This window comes from Odocoileus virginianus, chromosome 4, assembly GCF_023699985.2.
Source record: "Odocoileus virginianus isolate 20LAN1187 ecotype Illinois chromosome 4, Ovbor_1.2, whole genome shotgun sequence".
Taxonomy (NCBI): Eukaryota; Metazoa; Chordata; class Mammalia; order Artiodactyla; family Cervidae; genus Odocoileus; species Odocoileus virginianus.
In genome coordinates this window covers 11,612,501-11,627,264 of record NC_069677.1, presented here as the reverse complement: position 1 = coordinate 11,627,264, position 14,764 = coordinate 11,612,501, and the positions used below count along the sequence as shown (strand labels likewise).

The 14,764-nt window shown below is 43.1% G+C and overlaps 1 protein-coding gene across 21 annotated transcripts in view; it reads right to left on the bottom strand.

Annotated features, from left to right (window-relative positions):
* The window catches only part of KALRN (kalirin RhoGEF kinase), a 668,360-nt gene that overhangs the window by 57,752 nt on the left and 595,844 nt on the right, over positions 1 to 14,764 (bottom strand). For all 21 annotated transcript variants that reach the window (XM_070466100.1, XM_070466108.1, XM_070466101.1 and 18 more), the window contains 3 exons: positions 6,890 to 7,020; positions 2,139 to 2,205; positions 23 to 126 (listed from right to left, as the gene is read on the bottom strand). In XM_070466100.1, coding sequence (XP_070322201.1) covers positions 23 to 126; positions 2,139 to 2,205; positions 6,890 to 7,020 — 302 coding nt within the window. The remainder of the gene's footprint in view (positions 1 to 22; positions 127 to 2,138; positions 2,206 to 6,889; positions 7,021 to 14,764) is intronic.

Here is a 14,764-nt window from a genome sequence, read left to right as displayed (position 1 = left end):
CTTAGGGCAATGCAGGACTTACTCCTTATGCCAATCATAAATCTGGTGAATATTTCCAAACACGATTTTATCCTTTCCTCGCATGTCCTCGGGGACACCCTTTTCTTCTATTCTCTTCATGAAGCCCTGCAGGGCGGAGGCAATGGTGAGTAGAGCGTTTCAGAGAATATTTCTGGACCAAGCCCCACCCAGCAGGCTGGAGGAAGCCCACCCTCTGTGTAAGGAGAAGGGCAAGGGCTTCTGTGGTTTCTCACCACTCAACCAGGACTTCACCCTTATGCAGAGTGACAGACAGAACTTTCTGAAGTTCTGGGTCCCTTTCTTTGTCTCCAGCCCCCCCATTAAGAAAGCAGGACAAAGAAGATATAGTTGGCTGTTCCTCTCCTGTCTCCCAATCCAAGTTATGTTTTTGAAGGCTTAAAACTAGATGTGTCTGACATAGAAATAAGTCTTAATATGTGAATACTTCAGCTTCTGTAATTGGAGAAGGACATGGCAACCCACTCCAGTATTCTTGCCTGGAGAATCCCATGGACAGAGGACGCTGGCGAGCTACAGTCCACGGGGTCGCAAAGAGTTGGACACAACTGAGTGACTAAGCACAGCACAGCTTCTGTAAAGTGCTAGCAGGTATAATCTCATTTCAGCTTTAAGTTCTGATGTTGTTATCAGCAGCATTTGTCCCATTCAAAAGATGGGAAAGCCAAGGCATGGGGGATTATGTGTTATGTCTAAGTCATACCACTGATGTGACTGATCCCTGGACCTCAGGTTCCAGACTCCCCAGTCCACCACTCCCAGACTGCACTGCCTCTGGTGGCTGCTACACCTTTAGCTGTCCCCATTTCACCTTGGAGAAGAGGATAACTTTCCTAAGTTAGAATTCAGGTCCTCTGTATGCCAGGTTAGTCTGTTTATCCAAGGTTCGGGATAGGCAAGTGTGTGCGTGTGTGTGTGTGTGCTAGTTGCTCAGTTGTGTCTGACTCTTTGCAACCCCATGGACTGTATCAACCCCTAAATCAGCAGACTGCCTAGGACTGGGACTTATAGACCCAATGCAAAGCAGCAGCAAGTGATTTTGATATCAGGCATTCACCTTGTTAGACTTCACATCTTTTCGTTTAAGATGATTAACCACAGGGCTCTAAGCCATCTAAATTATCCATTTACTTTCTTATAACTTCTCATCCATGTGTCTAAATCCCCCTAAAGTAAACCCCTATGGAGAGAGAGTTGTTTTATTTACTATCAAGTTGACTCAACTGTGGACCTGCCAATCTTGCTTTATTTGTGGTTTTTAGTTTGTCTGTCTGCTTGGTAGCAGTATGCTCTCCTTAAAATCTAGGGGAACACAGAAGCCCTGAGGTTTCACTAAGAGTGACCTGCTTGACCTGCTGAGTGCTCATGGTGACTCATAGCCACGAGGAATATATGTCCATATATTTCTTATATATATATACATATATATATATATATATATATATATATACACACACACACACACACACACACACACACATACATACACACACACACACACACAAATATGGGCTTCCCAGGTGATGCTACTGATAAAGAACCCACCTGACAATGCAGGAGATGTAAGAGATATGGGTTCAATTCCTTGGTCAGAAGATCCTCTGGAGGAGGGCATGGCAACCCACTCCAGTATTTTTGCCTAGAGAATCCCATGGACAGAGGATCCTGGTAGGCTACCGGTCCATAGGGTCACAAAGAGTCGGACATGACTAAAGTGACTTAGCACACATGCACATATATATATAACTAACATATACATTGGTTAAATACCAATGCAAAGCTTTGGAGACAATGGCTTGGTTACCTAAACACAAGGTGAAATGGATTCAGGTCTAACCAAGAGGCTGCAACATTTGAGGCCCTACATCCCCCTAAATCTCCTATAGTATTTCAAGGGGAAAAGGAAAAAAAGAAAAAAACTTGTGAAAAAAAAAAAATCACATATTTTATATGATCTACTACCATTTTTAGTTTCATCTCTGTAAACACCCAGGGAGAGTAAAACACATCATGTCAAGTTAAAATACCTTGGGGCCCAGGTAGGGTCCAATATCCCCCTGGCTGGGTGACCACAGACATGTCCTGAGCCAGGTACTTACCTCCACCACAATTCCCAGGTCCTTGACATAGTCTTTCTCTGTCTGGACCAGTTCATTCAGGACAAACCTGAGCAAGAGATTAAGAACAATAAGGGCTCCTCTTCACTGTGAAGCAAGAAATCCTCACATTGAAGTTCACAATAAAGTCACTTTGGTGCCTCTATGACAAGACCACCCAAACTCGCACTGAGCTCTCGGGAAGGTGCTGGCTGATGCCCTCTGGACGAGAGGCCCCCACTGGTGAGGAGCTGAGGGCACCCAGGCTGAGAGGGCTTTCCCAGACGGCAGCAATGCCAGGAGAACAACACTTACAACCTAGCATTTGTCTTCCTATTGTTTATAATTCCTCCTCCCTCACCTATAACTGAATAATTATACAACACAAGGCTGAAGGAATAACAGCCACTTGGGCAAAGCTGAGTTATGAAAGCTTTGATCAGCATGAGACTTTTTCTCCTTTATGTCAACTCTGTTCTTTGCTTAACTAGAAGAGAAAGATGTTTGATAAGCAACCTTTGGGCCTCAGAGACACTCATCAAGTGAAGTGTTTGAGATACAGAAGCTACGATTATTCAGATAGGTGTCCATGGTAACCAGTCTGCAAATTCCCCAGTCAAGGCCAGAAAGACTGACTGAAGCCATTCCCTAATCACCACTTTCAGTGTGGCCACCTCCCCAGCCCCACCAGAGGTGGGATTTAACCACTATAAGGATATTTACTTTCTTGGTTTCTTTCTTGTTAATGATTTCTTCTTCTTAGAGCCTTTGCTTTGTGCTTACGAGAGGGTAAGTACTGTAAGACCTAGTTTATGCAGATGTTGATACTGAGGTGGTATTGCCAAAGATGACAATATGAGAGGCAGAGCTGGGATCTGAACCCAGTTGTACAAGAGTTCAGAGACTCTACTCTTCCACTGTTGCCCGCTGCCTGGCTAAACTACTTAGACTGACTCTCTCGAGTCCCTGAGGATCAAACCCAAACACTTCTTTCTGTCCAGAGAGTAAAGAGCTGGACATAAAATAAGTATGGCTGTGAACAGAGGCAGGGTAGTTGTATGCGGCCTACTGGAGTCTGACTTGTATTACCTAAGTTTGAAAGAGTTCTGCCTGGAGCCACACACTGCATTTTCGGCCTGAGTGGGAGAAGGAATCAAGTTCTGGGACATCAAACAGGGGCTGCAGCACAAGGGTGGTAGCCGTTCTAAGCCTTGGAAGCAATTCATCTGAAATTTTTGTCCCATACAGCACAGAGAAGCCACAAATCTCTGGGCCTGGAGCCCCAGGGTGACGGGGAGAAGGTAAGGGAAACACACACTTCTTTATCAGTGCGCCCAGCACTTCCAACCAGCTCCCTCTCTCTGATACACACAATTATGTGTTTCAGGCCACAGGAAGGAACTGGCAAGGCCAAATAAAAGCTTTTAAATATACTGGAGCACATACTGGAGTTATCGCTTAGAAGAAAGTGGTAAAAAGAAAAACCACAGGAAAGTTAGAGTGGGAATTTGGGGCTGGAAGGGCTCTTTGGGGAGATAGTCCGGCTCTCCGCTTCTGGATGGTATTTCTATCCTGCTGACATTGAAGGGTATCCTAGGCTTTCCAGCCTCTAGGAAAGGGGATTGGACTAGGTGTTGCTAGTGGACCTAGCATCTCCTCCCTCAAAGAGCTGATGAAATACTTGAAGAGATAGGACACATGGAAAGACATCTGAAAGGGATGTAAAAGATTTACGCTGCCTGCATCTCAAGGCAGTGCACAATCAATTGCCAAATAAATTGAACTGATAATAAAACAATTTTTTCATGTTCCATTCTTCTGAGTAAAAGTTATTTATTAATGGGCGTCCCTTATAGCTCAGTTGGTAAAGAATCCACCTGCAATGCAGGAGACCCCGATTCGATTCCTGGGTTGGGAAGATCCGCTGGAGAAGGGATAGACTATCTACTCCAGTATTCTTGGGTTTCCCTGGTGGCTCAACTGGTAAAGAATCTGCCTGCAATACATGAAACCTGGGTTTGATCCCTGGGTTGGGAAGATCCCCTGGGGAAGGGAAAGGCTACCCACTCCAGTATTCTGGCCTGGAGTATTCTCCAGGACTATACAGTCCATGGGGTTGCAAAGAGTAATACAAAGTAAATGTTATTCTTTGGTTCAACTAACTACTTCCAGATACAGGTAAGATCCACATCTGACCCTCTATCCTTCACAGTAGCAGGGAATGGCTGGTTTTCACAGAAAATCTCTTAGAGCCTCTGCACTGGCTGTTCCCCATGCCGAGAATACTTTTCCTCAATGGCTCAACCTCCTTCTGGTCTTCATGCAGAACACTTCAGTCAGAACTATTTAAAACTGCAACATGGACTCATCCATACTCCTGATCTCCCTTACTATTTTTTATTTTTTTTCCAGCTTCTAACAGACTACATGATTTATTTTAAATTTTATCGTATGATTTCTCCCATTAGAATGTGAACTTGCCACGACAGCATGGACTTCTCTTTTGTTGTTATTGCTTGTTTTATTCACTGATGTATGCCAAGCAGTTGGTATTGTAGACATTCAACAAATATCTGTTGAATAAATGAGTGGCTAAAACTTGAAGAAAATTGCATCCATTCTTGACTTTTTTTCTTCTCCTGGACAAATAACTGTCTGTTTTCATCTTTTTTCCATGGAGCTCCCATTTAACACTTTGAGGTCTTACTGGACTGAGTCTCAGTTCTCTATTCCCCTCAGCCTCTAGCCTCATGTGGGGTTTACAATTAAACACCTACACATCATCTCTTTCATTGTGGCCATAAATTATAGCAGAATAAAGGCAATATACAGCAAAAGGAATGAGTCATTCTAACAGCTGGCTTTTGGGGACAGCACAGGATGTGGAGAGATACAGAGCCGAGCGAGGGAAAGATGGGGGAAGAAATGAGCGAAATGGGTAAAAGAGGCAACAAACTTTTGCCCCTTGGACAGAAATTAGACAATGTCATGTCTGGAAGCAAGACAATGACTGGAAGCTTAAATGACTGTTCACAGGCCCTTTACAAGAGTAGAGACAGGCTTTGCCAAGGAGCACCTGTCATCTCAAAGGTCACCTCCCTGATATAAGCGTTCATCTTCTTGACAAAAGTTTTGCTTTGGCTTGATAAGACTGGAACGTCAACTTTGACCCTGCCTCATCTATATAAAAACAACCTGGAAAGCTAAGGAGAATTAGCTTTGTCCAAATCCTAAGAAATTTCCCTTTGGGGATGGTATTTCTTTACCTCTCTTCTATTCTTGGGGTTCCCCTGAGCACCATAAAGTTAAGGTGGTAAATACATGCTTACATGCCACCTGCTCATTTCCCCTAGGAGGTGACAGCCTTGCCCTGGCTATAATGATTCCTAGGAAACAGTCCCAAATGGTCGCTTTGCCTATTTCCAGGCAACAGAAGGGACTGGCCTCATTTATTTTTGCTAATCTTCAGGTCTACAACCAGGCTCAAGGAGTTATGAGTTTGAGGGAGAAGGGCAGGCTAATTAGAAACAGGGAGGGGCCTTCCCCAACTGCCTATCCTGTTCTCACTGTGCTCACCATCACATCCACGGCAGACTATGTGCAAGACTCATCAGCAGCTCTGCTTCCAACACTCATTCAAACCCTGAACAAGAAAACTGAAGTTCCAGAGGGACTGTGGTTTTACATTAATGGTGTCACCATCTTTTTGATCAAACCAAGGAACAGAAGAGTGACTTCACATCAGGGAGGATAACCCAAACCTTACGTAACACCTGGGTTCTTGTGAAATGGACTGCAATGTGAATTGTATTTACCCCTAAACATTCAAATAGCAAAGAGTTTCTCTTGGAACTTAGACTACAGTGAAATACATCAGACAGAGAAAGACAAATACTGTATGATATTACTTATGTGTGGAATCTAAAAAAGTAAAACAAACTATGAATATAGCAAAAAGGAAACAGACTTACAGATATAGAGAATAAACTGGTTACCAGTGGGGAGAAGGAAGTGGGTAGGGGCAAGATAGGAGTAGAGGAGTAAGAAGTAGAAACTATTTTACAAACTAGGAGTAAGAAGCATAAAATAAACAAGCAATGATATACTGTACAGCACAGGGAAATATAGCTAGTATTTTATAATAACTATAAATGGAATATAACCTGTAAAGTTGTGAATCACTATGTTGTAAACCTGTAACTTAAGTAATATTGTACACCAGCTATAACTCAATTTTTTAAAAACTTTAAAAATAACCAAAAAGAAATACTACTATATAAAAAATGTTTTTTAAATAAACAAAGCCTTTGATAAGGGGTGGAGCTAGACCTTAGCCCGGGAGCCCAACTCCCTTTTCCTATATGTTAATGTTCCTACATCTGGGGAAACGTTTCCTCAGATAAAATTCCATCAGACTTTCTACCACAGATTCTTTGATATGGGGCCATAGTAGTGGTCTGAAAGTTTCCTAATCTTTGTTTTCTTTTTATCAGCATGTTTTAAATTTCTAACAGACCTTGGTATAACCACACTTTGTCAGTAATATTTCAGCTGAAAATCCTTACAATCAGAGCCAAATGTCTCCTTGTTGATCAAGGCCACACTGTATAGACCGATGGTCACCTTTACTTAGAATGAATGATATCAATGGAAACAGTGTGGGGAATCCCTAATTCTCCCTAAACTTCCCAGGATCCCTGACCCTTGCCCACTGCACACACGTGCAGCAGGCTGGAGTCTGGGGAAGTACTTACATCCTGCCTCTCAGAGCCTTGGCTTTCTGTTCTTCTTCCAGATTTCTGGGAGGTGTGGGTGGGGTCATGCCTTCATTCAGGCAGCCTGTGGGGTCTTTCAAGCTCCCTCGGTAAGAGCCTCCTTCCAGACTCTGAAAAGAGAAGAACAAACAACCTTAAAGAAGTGTACATAGGAGAGTAGTCCGAAAATCCTCATGTCTCCCCAAACCTAGCCACAGCCATCTTGGTAGCTCAGTAACCAAGGCGGTCTGTACTGAACCTCAGGGAAGTACCAGGAGGCCAGACTCCCATCTTCCTGCAGCAGGGCACCCAGAGCTGCCGTCTTCTCAGGTAATCAGGATGTGCTTGGCGTCAGGGGCTGCCAATTTCCCAGACATAATGGACACTGTCAAAGTGACTGATCTCTGGGTAAGAGCTCCAGAGGTAAAGCTAATTACTGCAATTCTACAAACAAGCAGCAAGGAAAGAAAGGACCACCAAGTGCAAATTAACAAGGGGAGGGAAGTGATGGGAGAATTCATTCGGTAAAATCATGTTTGTTAAATCAGCTACAATTTTCTTTGAAGAGACTAATGAGATGCAGACAAGAAGAGGTAAACAGATTTAGTGTTTTCTAAAAACATCTTTGCTAAGGTTATTTACCAAGGGCTTTCTTTCATTTATGAATCCCTTTAATCTCTTTTAATTAAGGTGCTGTAGGACTGAGAAACCAGTTAAAGAGCTTAATAAATATGTTACTCTAGAAAGAGCTAAGGGTAAAGGATCCTAATCCCAGACCTGCCAGTCCCTGGACAATCTTAAAAGAGCTAAATCTTGAGACAGCTAAAATCATTCCAAATTGATTTTTTCTCTACTTTCAAATTGGGTCTCTCCTTTTCACAGATTTTTAAGGGTCAGAGACAACAGGCACATAACCCCTTGAAAAATTTAAAATGCTCTACAATAGTGAGCTTCCCCCACTACCCCCATGGATGGAACTAACCAGGATGCTAAAAAAATGGGGTCAATCTTAACATTTTTATAAGCACTGTAGGAAAAACAGCACAGAATGACATGTCATTTCATTGTGCAAACTGGCAGAAACCATGTGGATAAACAAGCTGGAGACCAAGGTTATGGTGGGCAACTATAAAACAAATATGAGAGAGTAATCCAAACTCTCCACACAAAACTACTGTCTAGTACAGCCACTTTGTGGGAAAAGGGAAGGCTTTACTTTCGCAGTCTTTGAAAGATCAAGAAGTGCCCCTAAAGGCAGTAGGAACAAAAGACTTTAGCGTCATCTTAAACAACCTGCACCTGGAGTGTCTATCATGAACTGGCTTAGCTGCAGTATTTCAACACAGGCTGAAGAGAGGTACGAAAAGTCCAGGTAAATGAAACAAAAAGTGAATGAGGTGACCAATGGGCCATTATATGAGAACAGGTGGGGGATATCAGAATTAGAGGCTGAAAAACTTAGAGCTGAGAAGAGATGTCAACCTTTTTTTCCTCTATTTCACCCTTAAATCAACAACCTGTGCCAGAGCCTAACATGAATTTGTTAACACTAGAACTCAGCATTAAGAGGACAGGGTCTTCAAGCTCAAGAGAGAGAATTTCTTTTAACTTGACATGAAGGTATTTCACAGAACAAATAACCAAACTTGGAAGCTGTCATCCAAGGAAGAAGCCTAGGCTAAATATGTAGAAAGGTCAAGAAAAGTTTAGCTAAATTTGTAGATTCAGGATCTGTAACCAGTGATTAAGGAAATGAGTATCTGGTGCTGAGGCTTGACAAGCCACCAGACAGACATGCTTTTCAACGACATGTGACATGTCCCCTGGTGCCATCACAGGAGACAGGCTCCCCAGGCAGATGAACCCAGCTGGTGATTGATCTGATTACATGCCTTTCACTTCCCCTCCCCTTGCCCACATTGTTTCATTTCAATCTTTGTTATGTAGCTTGTTTGCTGGCAGGATGCTGGCTGCAAGGCCTGGGAAATACGCTTATATCTCTGCTACAAGGCTCTCCCATGGACCATCCATCTTGGCATGGTCCACTCTCAACTCTTGTACAGAATGAAGGACATCTGAGGAGTCCAAAGTGTTACACAGGGAAATATGTTCTGTCTCTTCGTGCCTAACCTGTTATATGAGCAAAGAGCCAGGTTATCTCTGGGCAAGGACTCTCAGGCATGGAGTTGAGGAAGGCAGAGGCAGTGAGAGTGGAAGAAGAGAGAAATTGAGGGTTTGGCTAAAATGTGTGCTGTTTCTATCCCTGAGTTGGAAAAATTCCCTGGAGAAGGAAATGGCAACCCACTCCAGTACTCTTGCCTGGAGAATCCCATGGACAGAGGAGCTTGGTGGGCTACAGTTTATGGGGTTGCAAAGAGTCAGACATGACTTGGCAACTCAAACAACAACAACAACAACATGCTGGGTAATCTGTCTCAAATAATGGCATTGGCTAGAAATACTGTAACTAATTCAAGAGTGATTCCCTCTGAGGATCTGGCTACCTGTGCTAGAGTTGGGATATGGGGTCCCAGCCAAGGACCACTATAAGTGATCTTCAGTTGTCTGTCTGTGCTGCTCCTTGGGGGACATGGGCAGTGATGGCTGGTTGATGAGTGGTGGACTGTGCGGCCACAGGGAGGACTTCTGCCCTGTCTGGGGCTCAGGACCACAATAGTCTCAACAGAAAAAGGAAAAGATGTGCCAAGGAGGAAGCAACAAATGTTGCAAACGGGTGCTCCTATGATTGGTGCCAGGTCAGTGAATAGAAATGCAAATACAATTCAAAAAAGTGGATTAAGTATGGAGGAAGACTATTGCCACAATGAAAATGAACACATTTCCTGTCAGCTTGACCTTGGACCACATGTCCATAAGATGCCCTTCCCTCTGGACTCCTATAAGCACCCTTTACATACCCTCTGAACAGCATTTATTACGGTGTTGTGACTGATTTGTTTATACTTAAGCAAATATTTATTGTGCTTCTACTATGTGCTGAATATTTGCAAAGTGCAGGAGAAATGAAGACAGATAACATACGGTTCCCTGCCCACCAAAATCTAAGCTACAATGGGTATTCTTCTAGACAGGAGGATACCACGGGGAAGATGAGAAAAAAGAGCAGGCAGCTCTAAGGTGGAGTAGAGAAGGAAGGGAATGGCTTAATGAAAGAGACAACTTGAACTGAGTAATGAGAAATAGAAAAGATTTCATTGGATACATCATTGGGAGGATCATCCAGGCAGGAGGAGAACAGTGAGTAAAGGATCGACTGAAGAAACCCCCTGGGGCAGCCTGGGAAGCGGAAAACCACCTGACGAAGGTAGGATAGGCTGTAAAGGGAGGAGAAGGGGAGTTAGCAAGTAACTGTGTGTTACCTGAGTTGGGGGAGTAGGAACCAGGGAAATAAGAAATAGGAAGTGAAATGGACAACCCTGGAGAAGGATGCAGAGATCAGATTACAAGGAGTCTTCTGTGTAGCAAAAAATCCAAACCACTATGCTGAACACCTGAAATTAATACAAGACTGTCAATCAACTATACTTCATTTTAAAAAAGAGTAGCAATAGCAACTTCCATGACCAATGAGAGGAGAATTTTATGTAGGGAAGTAACGCAATTGGATTAAGTTTAAGAAAGATTTGTCTTAATACTCCTAAGAGCTCTTCATGACTTGGGAAAATGTCAGTAAAGGAAAACAGGACTTAAGATTTATATACTCTATGATTAACTACATTATTTTTAAAATATCTGAATTTCAATACTGACTATGTTTAGATGATGATATTATGGGGTATAATTGTGCTTAAAATCTTGTCATTTTCCCAATTTTTCTTGAACGAGCATATAATGTTTTAATTATTCAGAAAAGAATAAAAGTTTTTTTAAAAGGAAAAATGAAAGAAAAGTAAGATTCCCCCCATCAGACATGCAAAGAGACATCAGACTGAAACTAAGGAGGAAATGGTTGCAGCAGCCCAGACAGGAGAGGATTTCTGAGCATCACCCCTAGACTGTGAGCTCCACTAAGGAAGGTTCTATGCTAGTAGGAAGGGCATAGAGTAGGAATCCAAGAATTTACTGAATGAAACTCTTGGGTAAAGGTCAAAGTTCATCTGATAAACCAAACAACAGACAAGGGTGCTGATCCAGCACCACCTACCACAACCAACCTTTTAGCTGTCCTACCCTTTTATACAAATAAGTATGAAATACCTTGACAAAAAATATTATGATCTTAGTCACTCCCAGGCAAACTAGGGGCAAGGGTAGGGAAGACATTTTAAAGTAGAAAAGCTGAAGTCTGGATTTTCCAGGCAAATGACATTACACGTTTGCGACTTCAGATTAAATTTTTTTGGTGGAAATCTAAACTATTCTATTTTAACAAGCTCAGGAATCTTTCCACAGAAGGATGCCAGAGGAACTCAGTTCTTGAAAGCACACATTTTCATAATGGATATGATGAAGCCATTATTTCCTCTCATCTGGACTGTTAACTCTACTGTACCTTTGACAAAGCAAGCTGATTTATCTAAAGGAGAGCAAAGCATACACATAAATGCAGCCTGGCCCTAGTTACGTTCTGTAGCTCACAGACTGACCTAGGGAGGTGAATACTATCAAAGTAGAAGAACCAGAGGGCAGGAAGTCTTTTTTTTGTTTGTTTAATTGTCTTTAATTTTTTTTCCCATTGATTTTTTTTTTCCCATTGATTTTTATTAGTTGGAGGCCAATTACTTTTCAATATTGTAGTGGTTTTTGCCATACATTGACATGGATTTACATGTGTTCCCCATCCCGATCCCCCCTCCCACCTCCATCTCCATCCCATCCATCTGGGTCTTCCCAGTGTACCAGCTGAAGCAGGTCGGGCCAATTCTCAGGGTGTCAGGCCACCAGGTAGACTGAACAAGAGCTCAGTCCTGGCCAGCCTCCTCCCTAAAGATGGAGGGTTTTCAGCCAAGGGTCCACCAGCGCCACTGTGAGCCCAGTGAGCTACTGTGACAATGCCACCCGAGGACAGGAGTTCAGCGAGGAGGCTTTCCTTCTTGAGGCCTAGGTGGGTCAGATGGTAAAGAATCTGCTTGCAATGTGGGAGACCCAGGTTTGATCCCTGGGTGGGGAAGATCCCCTGGAGAAGGAAATGGCAACCCACTTCAGTATTCTTGCCTGGGAAATCCTATGGACAGAGGAGCCTGGTGGGGTATAGTCCATGGAGTAGCAAACAGTTAGACACAACTGAGACTAACACTTCACTCTTTCACCTAAGGTAGGTGGTAGAAACCTGGGCTGTTTAAAAACACAGTAGATTCCCACAAAGCCAGGAAGCTCTTGCTCCTCAAACTTGAGGCATGCTGAGTTGCTTCACTATGGACTGCAGTGTTATCACTGAGTCGTGTCCGACTCTTTGCAACCCCCTGCCAGGCTCCTCTGTCCATGGGATTCTCCAGGCAAGAATACTGGAGTGGGTTGCCATGCCCTCCTTCAGGGGATGTTCCCAATCCAGGAATCAAGCCCAAGTCTCCTGCACTGCAGGTGGATTCTTTATTGTCTGAGCCGCCAGGGAAGACCTTCAAATTTGAGGAATAAAACCAAATCACATAGACTGCTAAGCTACTACCCTGCATGCAACATTCACCCAACCACCGATCTGCTGACTGACAAATACTGTGTCCCTGTGTTCCGCGTGAAGATAAAGTATGACTGACTCCCTTTCCCTACCCTGCACAATGCAAATAAGGTGGTTAAGAGCTAACATTTGTGGGATGCTCAACTAATCAGTTTACAAAGCATTCATACCTTACTCAGCCCTCAGTGTAACTCTCTTGAGATTAGATTCAGATAGACAGAATCATCATTGTTGATAGGCAAGATAAAAGAGAGTCCTCCAAGTAGACTAAATAACTTGCCCAAAGCTACACAATAAGGAGCAGAGGCAGGATTAACATTACATCTTCTGATTCCTTATGTACTCAGCACCACCACAGCCAGTCCCTATGTCTAGGAATAACTTTATCAAAAATCACACAGAAAAACAAGGGAGTCCTCAGTCCTGGCTTAAAGACCATACCTTAATACAAAGCCCAGAAAAAGTATTTGAGCTCTACTTGGGAGGAGGTGTGTGGGTATGCTCTCCTGATAAACGAAATCACTGATTAAAGACCAAGATGGGCAGGTGAGACCTCAGATGCATCCATTAATGTCCAGAGGGACTCACCAAAGGAGTTTTCAGGGTTTTATCTGCACCGCAGGTGAGTGGAACCCCTGTCCTGGTTCCCTAATGGCACCTCTCCAGCAGCAGAGATCACAACTTCTGGAGGCTGTGGCCCTGGAATAGTCATAGACACGTGACCATAACACACCAAAGGCAGCTTTCAGACTCAGGGACATAAGGGAGTTCATGGCTTTTGGGTGGAGCTTGAGGCCAAATGATTTCTAACTACAGCATCTAGTACCATCTCTTGAGCAACCCAAAAAGAACGCAGAAAGAATCTAAGCCCTGGATATAAAAGTCCAAGCACGCCAGATGCTCCTGTAATATTTCCAGTTCTGTACATTTGGAAGGACCTTATTAGTTCTTATACTGAACGAATTTCCACTCACAGGTTCTGCCCTTTGGAGCGACCAAGAGTGAGACTAGTTCTTTCTTCTCACAGCAGCACTCCATTACTAAAAGACAGCTCTCATGTGTCTTCTCTCTCCTAACTTCTCCCCACACTTAACCTTCTATATTTCAAATGACATGGACTGCATGGTATTGGTACTTCCTCCAGGGCCCTTCCACTGAGTTCAAGAACATTTTAGAATGCTGCATTCAGAACCTGATACATGACTCATACACAACTCATGACAGGTGTGGTCTGAAGAGTTTTGAGTACAATGGGGCTATTATGCCCCTGGATCTGTACGTTGTACTTTCATTAACCCAGTCTATGACCACACTGGTTATTTTGGCAGCTGACATACTATTATACTTACAGCCAAATAAAACCTCCAGAACTTTTTTTTACAGGTTCTAGATCTTATCCTCCTCTAAGCTAGACAGCTCATGAGCAATAGGCATACCAGTCTTGGAGATGAAGATGCAACTCCATATTCTCAAATAGGGCTGAAGAAACAACCACCTACAGGTGCTCCGTTGTTACCCCATGGTGGGCACATAGGATAGGAAGAAAGAGAAAGTAGAGGAAGGGAGAAAGGATGGAATTTTGGTTAGAAGATTCTGAGAAATCAAACCACTGCTCTTGCCTTCCTTTCTGTGACATAGGCTTGGTTTTATATATTTGGTCAAAGAAATTGCTGTAATTCTGGGTTTACTGCAGGTCCCCAAGAAGTAGCTATTGGTAGAAGAAGAAGTTAAAGTCCTTATTATGGTAAAGTCACCACTGAAAGGCCAGTCATTCAACTGCCATTTTTAGACAGTTTGTTATAGGGCTGATCAACTCCAGCATTATCCTACACTTCCCTCTACTCTAGGACATTTGCTCTATGGGACTTCTCAATACCTGTACTCACAGGGAAAACACATGACCCATGGATCACACAAACTAGAGGCCTGTAGAGACTCACGACAGTAGCAGTAGGTGAACAGGAGCAGTAAGAAAATGGTAATCCAAAATGTGAAAAATACAGACTTTGGAAACAAGTGTTTACTGATGTAAGTATAAAGACTAGTATACACTAACACAAGGAGGAGAAAATCATGTCCTAAATGACTAACAATCTAGTTGTGGAGGTAAGCTGCAAATGAAAAGATGAAGATATTTTAACAAGTAACATAATGGGATTATTGAGAGCTGTCCCAGCGAGCATGTGGTTTACACAGAAATTGTTCTGGGGCTGCAAGAAGAAACCTGGCCTGAGGTGGCC